The sequence below is a fragment of the Bombina bombina genome, chromosome 1, assembly GCF_027579735.1.
Source record: "Bombina bombina isolate aBomBom1 chromosome 1, aBomBom1.pri, whole genome shotgun sequence".
In the NCBI taxonomy this organism is placed as follows: domain Eukaryota; kingdom Metazoa; phylum Chordata; class Amphibia; order Anura; family Bombinatoridae; genus Bombina; species Bombina bombina.
This window is the reverse complement of record NC_069499.1, coordinates 272,278,054-272,296,081: the sequence shown is the minus strand read 5'-3', so window position 1 is coordinate 272,296,081 and position 18,028 is coordinate 272,278,054. Positions and strand designations below refer to the sequence as shown.

The following is an 18,028-nucleotide window of genomic DNA, read 5'->3' as shown; positions in this document are numbered from 1 at the left end:
AACAGTGTAAATGTACTGTACCCTCAAATGTGAGTACACCCCTAAGTGGAAATATTGAATTTGAGCCCAATGTGTCAATATTTTGTGTGACCACCATTATTTTACAGCACTGCCTTAACCCTCTTGGGCATGGAGTTCACCAGAGCTTCACAGGTTGCCACTGGAGTCCTCTTCCATGACAACATCACAGAGCTGGTGGTAGAAACCTTGCGCTCCCCCACCTTCCGTTTGAGGATGCCCCACAGATGCTCAATAGGGTTTGGGTCTGGAGACATGCTTGGCCAGTCCATCACCTTTACCCTCAGCTTCTTTAGCAAGGCAGTGGTCGTCTTGGAGGTGTGTTTGAGGTCATTATTGTGTTGGAATACTGCCCTGCGGCCCAGTCTCTGAAGGGAGAGGGGGATCATGCTCTGCTTCAGTATATCACAGTACATGTGGGCATTCATTGTTCCCTCAATTAACTGTAGCTACCTAGTGCCGGCAGCACTCATGCAGGCCCAGACCATGACACTACCACCACCATGCTTGACTGTAGACAAGACACACTTGTCTTTGTACTCCTCACCTGGTTGCCGTCGCACACGCTTGACACCATCTAAACCAAATAAGTTTATCTTGGTCTCATCGTACCACAGGACATGGTTCCAGTAATCCATGTCCTTTGTCTTCAGCAAACTGTTTACTTTCTTGTGCATCATCTTTAGAAGAGGCTTCCTTTTGGGACGACAGCCATGCAGACCAATTTGATGCAGTGTGCGGCTTATGGTCTGAACACTGACGGGCTGACCTCCCATGTCTTTAACCTCTGCAGCAATGCATCTATTTCCCAAAGACAACCTCTGGATATGACGCTGAGCACGTGCACTCAACTTCTTTGGTCGACCATGGCAAGGCCCGTTCTGAGTGGAACCTGTCCTGTGAAACCGCTGTATGGTCTTTATAGCCTAGGCCATCTTTATGTAGAGCAATAATTTATTTTTTCAGATCCTCAGAGAGTTCTTTGCCATGAGGGGCCATGTTGAACTTCCTGTGACTAGTATGAGAGAGTGTGAGAGCACTAACACCAAATATAACACAACTGCTCCCCATTCACACCTGAGACCTTGTAACACTAACGAGTCACATGACACTGGGAGGGAAAATGGTTAATTGGCCCATTTTGGACATTTCTACTTAGGGGTGTACTCACTTTTGTTGCCAACGGTTTAGACATTAATGGCTGTGTGTTGAGTTATTTTGAGGGGACAGCAAATTTACACTGTTATACAAGTGTCAGTTCTTCAGTGTTGTCACATGAAAAGATATAATAAAATATTTTTTTAAAAATCAGAGAAATCTGATTTTAGGTTCTGTAGATAAGGCAAATTATGTGAAATAATGTAAAAGATAAATGAAGATGATAGTAAACACCTGGAAAATTTAATATAAAAGGATTAGTTATGCATAGTTAAAATTGAAATTTACTTTTATAATTTATTTGCTGCTTTCCCATGTAATTTAGTTCTGTAAATTGAGCATTTCCTAATTTTCTGGCCTAAAAACACTGCAGACTTCTCAAGGTTTACCCTACTATAAATCTATTTTTCCTAATTGGCTTTAACCAATAACTGTAAAACAATGCACACTATATGAACATGGCTAGCCTTGTCTGTAGACTCAAGCACACATTAGGTCCTCCAGATGAGGCATGGGGTGAGTGGAATTTGATTATTGAAAAACAATCTTGCCAAACACATTGTTTGTAAATATGTTTAGACTTGACTAATATTTTATTCTATAGCGACAACTGCCGGGAATCATGTAACCGGTAGACAAATTGTAATTCACGTTATGGAAACGTATTCCACAGCAGTAGTCCAATTGGTCAATGGAGTTGTCGATGTAGTAATGTGGCCAACAGGAGGATGAATGGGATAGTAACAACTTGATTATGACACCAAAGCCGCCGCTGTGCTGCACTGTCGGGTTGGTTATACTCCATGGAGACAGAAGACAAAGTGAGGAGCACCAGCCGTATAAAACTTAACATTTATTTACTGAATTAAAACTTTTTGAAAATACACACATAGTCAGACATACTTACACATACATACACACAGCCAAAATTATGTGGAGACCTCTACTATTTATTTCAGGTGTTTCAGCAACACCCGTTGCTAACAGGGACATAAAATCGGTACAATCTGCCTAGACAAACATTGGCAGTACAATGGGTCGCTTTTCAGTGACTTTATACATGGAACTTTCATTTGATGCCATCTTTGCCACAAGTCAGTCAGAAATTTCTACTAGATCTACCCCAGTGAACTGTAAGGGCTATTATTGTGAAGTGGGTTTGTCTAGGAGCATCAACACTCTAGCTACAGTGCTAGACAACACAAACTAGCAGGGCTGGCGAGAGCTGAAGTGAGTCGCATAAAAATTGTCTTACGTCTTTGTATCACTCACTATAGACTTCCAAATTTCCTCTGGGAGCAACATCAACACTGTGTATCAGGAACTTTTTGAAATGGGTTTCCATAGCTGAGCAACTGAGCACTTGCCTCACATCAATATACACAGTGCCAAGCTTCGGCTGGAGTGGTGTAAAGCACACTGCATTGGATTCTGGAGCAGTGGAAATGTGTTCTTTAGAGTAATGAATCATGCTTCACTGTCTGGTGGAAGAATCTTGATGTGGTAGATGTCAGGAGAACACTACCTACATTAATGCATAGTGCCTACTGTACCGTTATCCTGAGGATGGATAATGGTCTGTTGCTTTTTTCAGGGTTTACATTAGGCCCCTTAGTTACAGTGAAGGGTCATCTTAATTCTACAAGATACAAGGACATTTTATACAATTGGGGGTTCTACAAACTTTGGGGCAACAGTGTGAGGTAGACCCTTTTCTGTTCCAGCATGAGTCTGTCCCTGTGCACAAAGCAAGATTTATCAAAACATGGTTTGACGAGTTTGTGTGGAAGATCTCAAATGGCCTGCACAGAGCCCTGACCTCAACCCTAGTCACAATCTTTTGCATGAATTAGAATACCAATTGTGAGCCAGACTGTCTTGACCAACATCAGAGCCTGACCTCACAAATGCTCTTTTAGCTGACTGGGCACTGAATCCCACAGACACACTCCAAAATCTTGTGTAAAGCCTTCTGTGAAGAGTGGCAGCTGTTATAGCCGCAAAGCGGGGACAACTCCATATTAATAAAATCATTTTTGATTGGGATGTTGTGTGTCCACATACTTTTAGCCATAAATTTTGTGTGATCAACCCCTAGATTTTTTTTTCTTTTCTACATCACTAGTAAACTATATGGGAATATTTCTACAATAGATAAAACACTGTAAAAACCGATAATTAGGACTGAACCCTTCATAAACCTGAAGACATTGCTGTGTTTTTTTTTGTTTTGTTTTTTTTTGTTTGTTTTCTTAATAGGCAATAAATGGTACAATATCATTAAATAAAAGAAAAATAATTCATTTTGCAGGGCAAGGAAGAAATACACAGAAAAGAAAAATAACAAGCGAGAAAAAGCAAAAAGATATAACAATATTAATTTCCTAACAACCAAACCTAGGTATTTATACCCTTATGTGTGTACCATCATATTGCAATTTATTTTGATATATTTATAAGAAGAATAAAAATATATATTTAAATATATCCGGAGCCAATCGTCCGCTGCTCAGTATTAAGGTTTAAAATGAGCTTCTTGTATGTATATGGTATCACTAAAGGAAGATATAAGTTGCTGCAGTACCGAGCCTGTCATAGAGGAATTACCCATTTTTTTTTATTTATTTTTTTAAAGAAAGCATACACTTCCCTTTCTAAAAGCAGGGAGGTATCAATTTGTTCTAATATAATTTTAGTGTTTAAGTTGTTGATAAATTATGTTAAACTGGGACCTTTTTTTGATTTTCATGAAGAAAAGGTGATATTTCTGGCACACAAAATAACAACAAAATTGACAAACTTTACATTAGACTAATGATGACACCTCTCTGAGGAAAATAGCATCCTCTTTATGCAACAAAATAGGTTGTCTATAAATTTTAAAATTACAAAAGGCAATTTTAGCAAACTTAGGTCAATTCCAAATACAATGTAACAAGTAGGCATGTGGATAGCTACATCTATAGCATTTAAGGAGTTATATTAACCCTATTAATTAACTTTAGATGAGACTCTCTCCAGGATAACAGAGGCGTTGTTTTTCCATGCTCCAGGGGCGTATTAAGGCCTAGGCCAACAAAGCCTGTGCCTAGGGCGGCACTTTGCAGGCTGTGTTGTTGTGTATAACTTAGTCTCTGTATATAGTTGTTTTAGGGCTCCGTGGGCCGGGACTGCACACACACTCACTGTGACACTATAACATCTGGCCCAGCCACTGTCTGCTCCGTTAAGGTAGGACCGCAGCTACAGTTCCTATGTAGTTGCAGTTCCTACCCGGGTCCGAAACCAGCACGGAGCAGCTGTCAGAATCTAGAGCTGGTCTTGGCTGATTCTCGCACTGTGAGTCCGCTCCCCACCTTGTGACAAAACTGTCACATCAAGAAGTGGCCCTGAGAGCCCAGCCGATGTCCGATTGCTTGCTCGCTCGCTCAAGGCCCGTGCCTAGTTTGTTTTTCCATGCTCCAGGGGCGTATTAAGGCCTAGGGCGGCACTTTGCAGGCTGTGTTGTTGTGTATAACTTAGTCTCTGTATATAGTTGTTTTAGGGCTCCGTGGGCCGGGACTGCACACACACTCACTGTGACACTATAACATCTGGCCCTGCCGGCCCAGCCACTGTCTGCTCCGTTAAGGTAGGACCACAGCTACAGTTCCTACCCGGGGCCGAAACCAGCACGGAGCAGCTGTTAGAATCTACAGCTGGTCTTGGCTGATTCTTGCACTGTGAGTCCGCTCCCCACCTTGTGACAAAACTGTCACATCAAGAAGTGGCCCTGACAGCCCAGCCGATGTCTGCTCGCTCAAGGTAGGACCACAGCTACAGTTCCTATGTAGCTGCAGTTCCTGCCCGGGCCGACACCAGCGCGGAGCAGGTGTTAAGAGTCTGGCTGTGGCTGCCCATAGCTAACTATATCCTTCTGATTTGCGAGTCCACGCCTCCAGGCTCAAAGGTTAAACCAGTTGTGGGTCTTACCGGGCACAGTGCACTAGTAGACTCAAATATGAGTCTGGACTGAACGGTGGAGTTATGGGAGCTCCTTAGAGGTAATATTGTGTGCTCTCTATGGTCATGTGAGTCACGTGACCCTATACACCACTGAACTGTAGTACTGAAGCAGCCCCTCAGCACACATGGCCATGCAGAACACAGCTGGATTGGAAGGTAACACATTATTTGTGATCCTAATGATCTGACCGGCACCAACATACTGATAATGACAAGAAGAACTAACTAACTTACTAAGTCATGTAATGTCTGTATGATGTATTCTCTTTCATAAAGCTAGTTAAGGCAAAGGCAAACCCCATGTGATGCCCACCGTGTGTTCTACTTTGTATTGTGATATGTGTATGCTATATTGATTGAGCCAATTGCAATTATATAGAAGGGTTTATATAGAAGGGGTAGGGGCCAGGACACAAGGCAGCATGCACATGCTCACTGTATGCTGATTGCAGCATTTGTCCCAAGTGTTGTCCTAGAAAAAAAGTGCCTTAGAGACTGAGCAGGTGCAGCATAAAGCAACAGTCTCTGACCAAAAAAATGTTCTGTTTAAAAATGGCCTAAAACCTGTGGGGGGGGGGGGCAGCAGAATTTTGAGTGCCTAGGGCAGCACAAAACCTAAATACGCCACTGCCATGCTCTATTAATACTTCTTCTGATATCAGAACCCGCCACAGAAACTATGTCTGGGTGCCATTTTTTGCATCAGAATAATTAGATTCTCTTTTTATGTAAGTCACAACTTTAATATGACTATTGTATAAGGTAAAAACTGTATTAGCAATATTTCAAGACAAAGATTACGCTTATGCAAAGTGATCTGTGTGAGTTTACCATTTCTTTAAAGAGATCCTTTTGCGTACATACAGGAAGCAGTTTGTGTTATCAGGAAGCAGGTGGTTTGTATGTAAAGTTTCCGATCGAAAAGGAGCTCACAGAGCAGAAGCTGCAATATGCTGCTATACAAGAAAAGCAATACTTAGCTTTCAGAACAAGTCTTGTGGCAGCAGCCTCCTGCTGAGCAGTAGATGTTTTGTGAATGTCATTTGCTGTTTTACCTGAATGTATTGAACCTTGTTGCTTGATATTTGCTGCTAACTAGAACCAATATAGAGCATCATGCACTTCTTCTCTTACAGCTTTCTCTCACGGCCAAAAGCTTAAAAACATAGTTAGTAAATTGTGAAGTAAATAACATCTGAATATGATATAAAAACAAAATAATAAAGAAAAAATCCCCATACCGATATTCTTGGTGTGTATGAGAGAGTGTGAATGTGTTTGAGAGTGTGAGTGAGAGTCTTATATAGTGTGTGTGTGTGTTAGAGAGAGAACAAATGAATGTGTGTTCATTTTCAAATTTGACTACACTGAAGAATAAAGTGTGCGCACATTTTAAAAAAAATTGCACAGCCGCTACATTTTGTGCACACCGCTCTGAAAAATGATGAGGGGAAATTGCCCACAGCCCTATTGGTGGAGAGTAACCTGACCTGCAAGCATGATAAGATATCATTTTTTTTTTTTAATGACAGAAACCTGCATTAAACACACTTGTAATGCATGTTAAATGCTGTGTTTTAAAAAGGAAAAACAAAAGGAACAATGACTACTAAAAATTAACTTGTATTATCAGTGCCAAGATATATAGATATGTTAGTTTTGGGGAGCTGTCGCTGTTTTGCTTTTAGCAGTTTGAACAGTTCACGTAACAGGCAGATGGGGGACAGATATGTGCCTATGTAGGGGAAGAATACATTTTTAGTTTTGAGTTATTTATGGGTCCTTATGATTTACTTTTGTCTCCTGTTTTTTGGAATTTATATATAATTCTTTCCTAGCTCCTAAAATGTCTGACTCCTTATGTTTTATTTATAAAATAATTCTACAGCAGTGCTAATAATGTTACACAATAATAGACTTAACTAGTTCACATACTCTGTTCAATTTTGTGTGTCCATTTATACATGTTTGGTTTTTTTTTTTGTCTCTCATTCAGCCCAGGCCCCAGTCACATCTTAAGGGGGCTGGAAGATGAACTTTGGAATGCTTGTGTCGGAGGGTTCAACTTGGTCCTTAGGAGGGCATGCATTACCCCTACAGCTAGTCCTCCTTTTATCCTTTGTACCACCTTCTCTCAGCTCAGGTAAGCATGCAAATCTGCTCATACACGGGCGCATACTCACGTGCGCACACACACATACATGCACAGAGACATACACCCCCATCAGTCAATAAAGATTGTTCTCTTACAGTCGTTTTGTTTTCTTCTCTTCCAACTGCTGTAGAATCACCTTTTTATACTTCTCTTTTAACGTACTCGTGGAGAATACACACATGATGTTTTGAACTACTTTCTTTATCACAGTTTTGCAAACCTCCACTATTGAACTTTCTCTATAGTGATGTTATAATAGAGATTTACCTTTTGTAGATTTACAATGCTCTGCAGGATGTTTGCTGCTAGTTCTCAAATTTTAAAATTGGACATACTGTGAAGGAACTCCTTAAAGAGTCTACTTTTTTTTTTTATTATTGTTTAAAAGGCTAGATAGCGCCTTTACTACCAATTACACAGCTTTGCACAACCAACATTGTTATATTAATATACTTTATAACCTCTAGACCTCTACATTTCTGACTTTTGTAAGCCTCTGCAGGCCACCTCTTATCTCAGTGCATTTTATCAGCTTTTCATATTCAGACAGTGCTAGTTCATATGTACCATATAGATGACATTGTGCTTAATCCCGTGGAGTTATTTACGAAGCAGCGCAAACTGGCTAAAATGCAAGTTTATAAATAGCACTGAGATTAGGGGGCAGTCTGCAGATGCTTAGGTACAAGGAAGGTATATTAATATAACAGTGTTGGTTATGCAAAACTGTGGAATAAGTAATAAAGGGATTATCTATCTTTTTAAACAATACAAAATTTTGGGTAGACTGCCCCTTCATTTTAAAGCAAGTCATTTTAATTAACACTAGTGACCCTGTAGTCCTATGTGTTTAACCCCCGCAAAAGTACCTTTCGTGAGCTACAGAATACAGCTGGTCCTGGGGAGAATTTCTGGGTTACCCAATAAGCAGCAGTAATCGCACAGCTGTGTTGTGTAACTGCGGTTGCGGTTTGGCTTAGTGCAGTTTTTGCTCAGAACCAGCAGAGAGATACCTTTTGCAGGTGTTAAACACATAGCTTTGCAGGGTTGCTAGTATTAAAATTGCACGCTTTAACAAATTAGAGCCTATAATTGTTCTACTATAAATTTTTAAACTGAAAGGGCCTTTTTTAAATCCATATTACTGTCACTCAATTTGCTTTGCAATAAATCCTTGATATTTCAAAATGCCTATTTAGATCAAGGCTCAACAAACCCAAGAACCAGGGAGCCAATTCTAGAATTGTAACCATAACTTTTTGGGTTATGCTCCATATATCTATATACAAATACCACTGTCTAAAAGTATGTCTGGCTCCTAAATATTCCTCCTGGCTCCTAAATATTAAACTTTGTCAACCCCTGATTTAGTTATATTTTAACCCCTAATAGCTAGTTTTAAAAATCCCCCAAGAGTTGTATATTTTTTATTAATATAAATTTCATCATCAAGCAAAATGTCTAAAAAATTAAATAAGTAAATTATTATGGATCAACAAAACAATCTTTTACTGTCACTTTAATTCAGAAGATATTCATGAATGTTTATTAGGCTTGCCATGGGCAAGTAGTCTCCGCTGTGTGGTACCTTGGCTTTAAACTCTTGTCTTGGGTAATGAGCAGTCTGGTTGGATGCTCCTGCAGGATATGAGAGGGTTAAAGGACAGAAACTTTAGCTGGAAGTTTAAGGTGTGCCCTGACGCTATGAACAGGCCTAACCAGTTAATATTTCTTCCTGTTTTTACTTTTAAATCATTGGTGTTTTTTTCTTTTACAGTCTTGTTTTGCTGAACTGAGAGCTAATGCATCTTATCACATAATCCTACAGTGGAAAGTCGTACTTAAATCTTAAGGTTTTCTTTTCCCTTCACTAAAATCTTATTTTTCAGTGGAATGTTATACGACACTTTGCCAAATGGCTAGCACGGCTATTGGATAATAGGTGGAATTGTCACTTCATGGAAAAATAATATTTTTGCTATGTGCGGCCAGAGGGGTTTATTTAGTGTAAAGACAAGCGAACTGAAGGTACTTTTAATCATATGTTCACTGAAACATCATTAATTAAACCATTTTATCTATTGCAGAGATACTGCCCAGCGTAGTATTTACAATCACTTTAAATGTGACTTAAGCACTATGAATAACACCGGTACACCCATTGCACAATCACATTTATTTAACTTTTAAAACACAAGCAGTTAACCATTTTGTAAATGGGCATTTAAATCTCAGCTGATTTGAAATTAAAAAAGCAGATTAGCTACCTTGATTGGGACCTGAACCTGTGACAATCAGTACATCGGCAAGGTGCTTTGTGTCTTGTATTATTTGAACACTTGCCAATCTCTTGACATTTTTCATTTTATTATGGTATCACCTGGAGAAGTAACTCTTGTTAAAGGGACAGTCAACGCAAAAAAAGTTTGTTTAAAAATATAGATAATCCCTTTATTACCCATTCCCCAGTTTTGCACAGAAAACAGTTATATTAATACACTTTTTATCTCTGTGATTTTCCTTGTATCTAAGCATCTTCTGACGGCCCCCTGATCACATTACTTTATCTATTGACTTGCAATTTAGCCAATTACTGCTGTGTTGTTAGAATCCACAGGCGTGAGCTCAATGTTATCTATATGGCTCACATTAACTAGCACTCCCCTGTTGTGAAAAGCTAATACAAAGCATGTGATCAAGGGGCCGTCTTTAGTGACTTAGATACAGACAAATTTAGAGGCTTAAAGGTTATAAAGAATATTAATATAACCATGTTTTTTTGTGCAAAGTTGGGGAATGGGTAGTAAAGGTGATGTCTATCTTTTTAAACAATAACAATTTTTGGTTGACTGTCCCTTTAACACATTTCACCTATTTCTATGATGGACCAAGAAGCTCTCTAGGCAAATCTTCAGTAGCAATTCCAAATGATTTTTATTTATTATGAAAAATATTAGCATGAGGTGTTCATGAACATATTGCTGCATGACAGATATAAATACTTATGTACCCAGGGATAAATTATCTGTTTTCATCTTTCAAAATAGGAACATCTTCCTTAAAGTTATAGAAAAGTCAAACGTAAAATGTGTGATTCTGATGGAGCATGTCATTTTAAGACCCTTTTAAATTCACTTTTGTCATTAAATTTACTTTGTTCTATTGGTTTCCCAGTTTATTACTGGGAGTTCAGCAGGTTTGTTGGCTACTCATTTTGTCTCGTCATTGGCTCACTAGATGTTTTCAGCTAGCTCCCATTGCAAATTAATAACGCAATTTTAACGCTTTCACTGCTAAGTCAATTTTTAAGTTATTTTGCTAGTTACATTTAAATACTATTTTAAGTCAAATTTCAGTGAGTGACCCACACAAATTATATATTGTTTTTTTTTTTTTTTTTTTGTTTCTGCTGGTTCAGAAGGTTCATGGCGTGTGAGAGAGCTGCAGCAAAAATGTCAAATAAACTTTACTAAATGGTCATCAAGGGTAGCCATATGTAACATAGGAGTCCATATGGGCTTTCCGGGGTTAAAATATGGACTTGACAAGTCCTTTATACAGTAAAGAAATAAAACCACTTGTCTAATATAAAATATTTACTATAGGTATCTAGACATAACAGATTTTTTTTTCTTCCTTCTTATATATTGAGCCTATAATGTCCCATTCATTGGCAAAACCCATTTGTTGTATTTTGTATGGAATTAGCTCTTCGTCATGCGGTATATAGCCCTGCGTACCGCATAACGTAGATCTACGTCCATACTGCTGGAAGCCCAAGCAGATTGGTGCTCAGTTACCATATGAAGGCAGACTGACAGATCTTTAGAGATAGTGAGTGGGAGGTGTCAGGTGGGAGAGTAATCTACTCTGCATCAAAAATTAACCTTAAAGGGACATTATACTCTGTATTTTTCTTTGCATAAATGTTTTGTAGATGATCCATTTATATAGCCCATGCAGGGTTTTTTTTTTTTTTATATATATATATAGTTTTGCTTATTTTTAAATTACATTGCTCTGACTCCTAACAAAGCCCTAAAGTTTTAGGAGAATACCGAGGTATACCTACTTGAGCTTGCTCCTGTTTGTGTAAAGAGTCTTTTCATATGCAGGGGGAGTGTCTGTTATTTCCAACTTAAAGTGGGTGTTCCTAGCTACCTTTTTAACAGAGCTAAACTGGGAGCTTCTAAGTAAGTTTTTAAACGGTTTTATACTGGATTTTTATATCAGTATCTGTGCATATTATTCTTTATATTAGTGTCTATTACATGCAGTTATATAAAAAATGGTGTATACTGTCCCTTTTTAAAAGCGAACTTATTAACGCATTCAGAGCCATTTAAAGTAAGGTGCATTGCTGCAATTAACGGCATTCTGATTGCCCAGTGAAGCTTTTACAACTGCTTGTCATATGACTGCAGTAGTCGCATGTAAATAATTTCAGTGAGAAACACAAAGTTTGCGAAAAAGTTAACATATATATTTTTTTTTACTATTTTTTATTTTATATGATTGTATCTAGTGGCCAAATAGAGGCATTAAATATACCGAAATGGGCCGGGCTAAATACATTGGGTTGTTTACTTTTAAAAATATATATAGTTTCCATAGGTAAATCAAAAGCTCTATTCCTGTTTAAATGGAGAGATAGCAAAAATGCTTATACATTCTCTATAACTTTGGGTGTTTTTTTGCCAGTTTACAATTTACAACACCTTTCTCAATCAGGTAATCTTTCTTTAATCCCCCCTCCCCCTTTTTGGCATTTTAAGGGGCAACAAAAATTAATTCACATGTATAAGATGCCCAAAATTTAGTGCTTGTATATGACAGCATTGTTCATGCAATCTAGCAATTGAAAAAACACTTCATCTTTACAGTTTGATTCTTTAATAAATTCAACTAATTGTGTGTTTCGGTTGACCCTGGAGTGGTGGTGGTGAGGTGGGGGGGGGGCTGGATGAGCAATCCCTGAAGTCATTTGAGCCTTCTGTTGAGACAGTTGTCTGTTTCATTGTGTGTGGAAAGGACTCGCATTTCATTAGAATTCCAGTTTGAATGGGATGAACAGACTTGTGAATTCCCCTGAGGGAGAATGCTATTGTCTGCCTTTCATTGGAGATTTTACAGATAAGTGAGAAGTCTGTTTTTTTTTTTTTTTTTACAATATGGCTATTACCCCCTCACCCCTGCCACGTGTTCAGACCCACAAGCAAATTGATCCTCTCACTGTGTATTAGGGCTATGATGATGTCACATAGCAGATGTTCCCAAACTTGAACAAGGGGAAAGAAGACACAATAGGACACGCATGCAAAGCATGATACACAGTGTGTTAGGAGTTTCAGACTGGCTAGGTTAGGTACACAGCTTAAATACAAACCAATGAATGACCGTAAAGAATATATATATGAACTTTTTTATTATTGTCGTGAAAATATTTTTTTATTAGTGGGGCCTTTCTCCCATGGATGTGCATGTCCTCACCTACTCATGACACTCATATTTTTGAATCTTGCAGCACTATACATTAGCTCTAGCAGATATGTTATTTTCTGAACGGTTTTTATTATATGATTGTAATTTGTACTACTTGGTATTTTGCTGTCAGTTTTGTGAATGTGAGGGAAAGATAAATCTCCATAAACAGATGTCTATGTTGTTGTGTCAGAGGCATGTATATGCTGCCTCTCAGTGTATATGCTATTCTGGTTACATGCTCAGCATTTTTTATATTTTCTTAGAATTATGTTATATATAAAAATGCTGTGTTGATTTGGAATGCAGGTTTTTTTTTTTTCAAATCCACCTTTTATAGCCCTTTCAAAATACTGTCTTCTGTTTTATTGTATTACAAGCCTGAAGCATTCTTGTCTGAATCCTTTCACTTTATTTTGAGCTAATTTCTCTTATCACATTGGTAGCACAGTGTTGACATAAGAAAATGAGTATTAATAATGTTTCTTTACAGATATTTGTCATGCCCATTCTTTTGTTTATTTTTACTTTTTGGTGACCTTAGCATTTATTTTCTATTTTATTAACTGTAAGACTTAATTTGTATAGAAACAAACATAGATTTTGACAGCAGATAAGAACCACTGGCCCAACATGTCTGCCCAATATTTCCTAAAAGTGTAAACGTATCTAGTTTGTAGGATAGTCTTCTGCTTATCCCAGGCATTCTTAAAGTCCCTTACAGTGTTTATCATTAATATCTCTTGTGGAAGATTATTCCATGCATCAATCACCCTTTCTGTAAAGAAGTTCTTCTGCAAATTACTCGTGAATATACTACCCTTCAGCTTGAGAACCTGATCCCTTGTTCTTGAATTTTTCATTTTATTAAAAACACTCACAGCCTCAGCTAAGCTCCTTAAAGGGACACTGAACCCAATTTTTTTTTTCTTTTGTGATTCAGATAGAGCATGGCATTTGAAGCAACTTTTTAATTTACTCCTATTATCAAATTTTCTTCATTCTCTTGGTATCTTTATTTGAAATTCAAGAATGTAAAATTAGATGCCAGCCCATTTTTTGGTGAACAACCTGGGTTGTTCTTGCTGATTGGTGGATAAATTCATCCACCAATAAAAAAGTGCTGTCCAAAGTCCTGAACCCCAAAAAAGCTTAGATGCCTTCTTTTTCAAATAAAGATAACAAGAGAACGAAGAAAAATGATAATAGGAGTAAATTAGAAAGTTGCTTAAAATTGCATGCTCTATCTGAATCACAAAAGAAAAAATGTGAGTTCAGTGTCCCTTTAATATACTTGAATGTTACAATCATATCACCTATTTACCTTCTCTTCTTTTAAGCTATACATATTTAGGTCATTGAGCCTCTCTTGCTATGTGTATGTATATGTTTGAGTGTGTGTATATGTATATTGATAAGAAAAGATGTCCTTTACTCAAGGAAATATGTCCTTTATTCAAGGAGATATATATATATATATATATATATTTGTGTATATGTATTCTGTAAACTGTCAAAACACATTCTTGATTACAGAAAAATAAGTGACTATAAATGGTTAAATGATCTGAGTTAGTCACATGAGTAGGGCTATTCAGTTGTGAAACAGCAACAGGTATAAATTTTAGCTTTTTTTTAACTTTGTGTATGTCTATGATTAAGGCCTAATGGCGAAACATGTCAGACATACTGTCCTGTTAAAGCTGCTTAAAGGGACAGTCAACCCAAAAATAGTTTTAACTTATATCTATAAAGTTGCCATAGATCGTTTAATACAAATATAGCCCAGTTTTTACAGATATTCCGTTTGCAAGTAAAATCACTTACTTTTGCTGCTGCTGCCGTTTGAAAATGTCTGTCTGTCTCCGTCCCTTTTTCATCATCCGTGACGACATGATCTTCTTGTGTTTCCTGTAATTTTTTCTAACTTAGTCGTAACCGGCTTTCACGCATGCGCAATGCGCCTATTGTATCTTGCTAAACTGGTAGTCAAGCAATTAAAGTAGGTAACTAATTACCTGTGGGGCAACCTTTAACCCTAGAGTGTGGATAAAGCACTGTATGAGAGTAAAATATAATGATCTGAGATTGTTACAAAAGAATGCAGCCAAAAAAATAAAATACAAGAATAGCGACTCTCAGGAGTTTATCAGATGTGCTGCTGCGTCTCTATGCAAGAGAGTACAGCTAGGTCTTCTATATTAATTTTGAAGAAAAAAAAAGCACTGCTCATTTTTTTTTTTTTTTTTTACGATTACATTAATTAATATAAGCCAAGCTAGGACACCACTACACATACCAAAACATAGAATGTAAGCAGTGATCCTAGAGGTACAGTGTGACTGATTTTGTAAGCAGTGGTCCTAGAGGTACAGTGTGACTCATTTTGTAAGCAGTGGTCCTAGAGGTACAGTGTGACTGAACTGTCACTCTCTGTTAGTAGTCACCGTAGCTGTCATTCTATGTTTTGGTATGTGTAGTGGTGTCCTAGCTTGGCTTATATTAATTAATGTAATCGTAAAAAAAAATGAGCAGTGCTTATTTTTTCTCAAAATGAATATAGAAGACCTAGCTGTACTCTCTTGCATAGAGACGCAGCAGCACATCTGATAAACTCCTGAGAGTCGCTATTCTTATATTTTCTTTTTTTGGCCGCATTCTTTTGTAACAATCTCAGATCATTATATTTGACCCTCATACAATGCTTTATCCACACTCCAGGGTTAAAGGTTGCCCCAGGGGTAATTAGTTACCTTTAACTGCTTGACTACCAGTTTAGCAAGATACAATAGGCACATTGCGCATGCGCAAAAGCCGGTTACGAGTAAATTAGAAAAATTATAAGAAACACAAGAAGATCATGTCACGAATGATGAAAAGGGGCGGAGCCAGATGGACATTTTTAAACTGCAGCAATGACAAAATTAAGTGATTTTACTTGCAAACGGAATATCTGTAAAAACTGGGCTATATTTGTAAAAAAACGATCTATGGCAACTTTATAGATATAAGTTAAAACTATTTTTGGGTTGACTGTCCCTTTTAAATGCCTTTTTTAATTTTGCCAAGAAAATAAAGGAACTTTGTTTTATTAAAGATTGTGCTGGCTGAATATTTACTTTAGTGTGTGTATATATATATATATTTTAAAAAAATGTATTTATATATTAGACCATGTGCCATTTTAGTAGCGCTTCTTTGCACAGATTCCAGTTTGTTAATTATATCTTTTGAGGATATGGTCTCCAGAACTGCACACAATACTCAAGATGAGGCCTAACTAATGATCTGTAAAGTGGCATAAAAAGCTTACTATTTTCTGCTGCAAATACCTCTTCCAATACAAACAAGCATTCTACTGGCCTTACTCTATGCAGTACTACATTGTTTACTAGTTTTAAATCATCTGAAATAATAATTCCAAATTCCCATTCCTCATTTGTAACAGTCAGTAAAGTGTCATTGAGTCTGTAATTAATGTTTGGATTATTCTTTCATAATTTTGCAGTGTTAAACTTTAGATGCCAGTCATTTGTCCAATTCTCCAATTTTTGTTTCACTTCTCATTTTGTCCACCCCCTCTAGAACATTTACTCTATTACACATTTTTTGTGTCATCTGCAAATGGACATACTTTGCCCTGTAGCCCTTTGCTGATTTCACTGAAAATCAATATATTAAACAAAACAGGCCCTAGAACTGACCCCAGAGGAAAACCACTCGTAACTGTCCCCTCTGCTGAATGTACTTTAAAGCCCTTTGGACGAATATTATCAGGACCCACTGACTTTTTTTACATTTATCTTTGATAATGCCAAAAGAAATGTGAAAAGATTAGTGTCCATTTTTTGTAGCATCTCTTAAAGTGATGGGAAATCCGAGCATTTAAAAAACACTAGGTTTTAACTTTCAGTATTCAGTTTGTGAAAAAAGGGTGCAAAACACACCTTTTCTGTGACACGGCCACCTCTCTAAAGTCAGCGACTTCAGCCCCCCAGTGGCACAGTGCTATTTTCTCAGTGCTATTGGTTTCCACCTGTAAACCAAGCTAGCCTACAGAACACTGTCAGATGACTAGCATGGCTATTGGTTTAGAGGTGGAAAATTCACCTCATTGAAAAAAAAGAGCGGTTTGCCTTGGGCGGACGGAGGCACTGACTTTAGTGAGGAGACACGGCACATAAAGGCTGAGTTTAGCTCTCCTCCTCCTTTTTTTTTTTTTTTTAAGAAATATCACTGATTGGCCAGTTAAATTTTAGTGATGGTAAAATACTAGCATTTTTTTAAATGCTCATATTTACCATTACTTTAACCCCTTAATGACCACAGCACTTTTCCATTTTCTGTCCGTTTGGGACCAAGGCTATTTTTACATTTTTGCGGTGTTTGTGTTTAGCTGTAATTTTCTTCTTACTCATTTACTGTACCCACACATATTATATACCGTTTTTCTCGCCACTAAATGGACTTTCTAAAGATACCATTATTTTCATCATATCTTATAATTTACTATAAAAAAAAATATAAAATATGAGGAAAAATTGAAAAAAACACACTTTTTCTAACTTTGACCCCCAAAATCTGTTACATATCTACAACCACCAAAAAACACCCATGCTAAATAGTTTCAAAATTTTGTCCTGAGTTTAGAAATACCCAATGTTTACATGTTCTTTGCTTTTTGTGCAAGTTATAGGGCCATAAATACAAGTAGCACTTTGCTATTTCCAAACCACTTTTTTCCAAAATTAGCGCTAGTTACATTAGAACACTAATATCTTTCAGGAATCCCTGAATATCCCTTGACATGTATATATTTTTTTTTAGTAGACATCCCAAAGTATTGATCTAGGACAATTTTGGTATATTTCATACCACCATTTCACCGCCAAATGCGATCAAATACAAAAAATCGTTCACTTTTTCACAAATTTTTTCACAAACTTTTGGTTTCTCACTGAAATTATTTACAAACAACTTGTGCAATTATGGCATACATGGTTGTAAATTCTTCTCTGGGATCCCCTTTGTTCAGAAATAGCAGACATATATGGCTTTGGCGTTGCTTTTTGGTAATTAGAAGGCCGCTAAATGCCACTGCGCACCACAAGTGTATTATGCCCAGCAGTTAAGGGGTTAATTAGGGAGCTTTTAGGGAGCTTGTAGGGTTAATTTTAGCTTTAGTGTAGTATAGTAGACAACCCCAAGTAT

The 18,028-nt window shown here is 37.4% G+C and overlaps 2 protein-coding genes across 2 annotated transcripts in view; one reads left to right on the top strand and one right to left on the bottom strand.

Annotated features, from left to right (window-relative positions):
* Positions 1-14,722, bottom strand: part of CCDC177 (coiled-coil domain containing 177) — a 184,576-nt gene extending 169,854 nt beyond the window's left edge. Inside the window, exon 1 of the mRNA XM_053697984.1 lies at positions 14,645-14,722. The gene's annotated coding sequence lies outside the window, so the exon portion shown is untranslated. The remainder of the gene's footprint in view (positions 1-14,644) is intronic.
* Positions 1-18,028, top strand: part of SUSD6 (sushi domain containing 6) — a 30,721-nt gene that overhangs the window by 863 nt on the left and 11,830 nt on the right. Inside the window, exon 2 of the mRNA XM_053697985.1 lies at positions 7,178-7,324. Within this exon, the coding sequence (XP_053553960.1) occupies positions 7,213-7,324 (112 nt within the window). The 5' untranslated portion in view covers positions 7,178-7,212. The remainder of the gene's footprint in view (positions 1-7,177; positions 7,325-18,028) is intronic.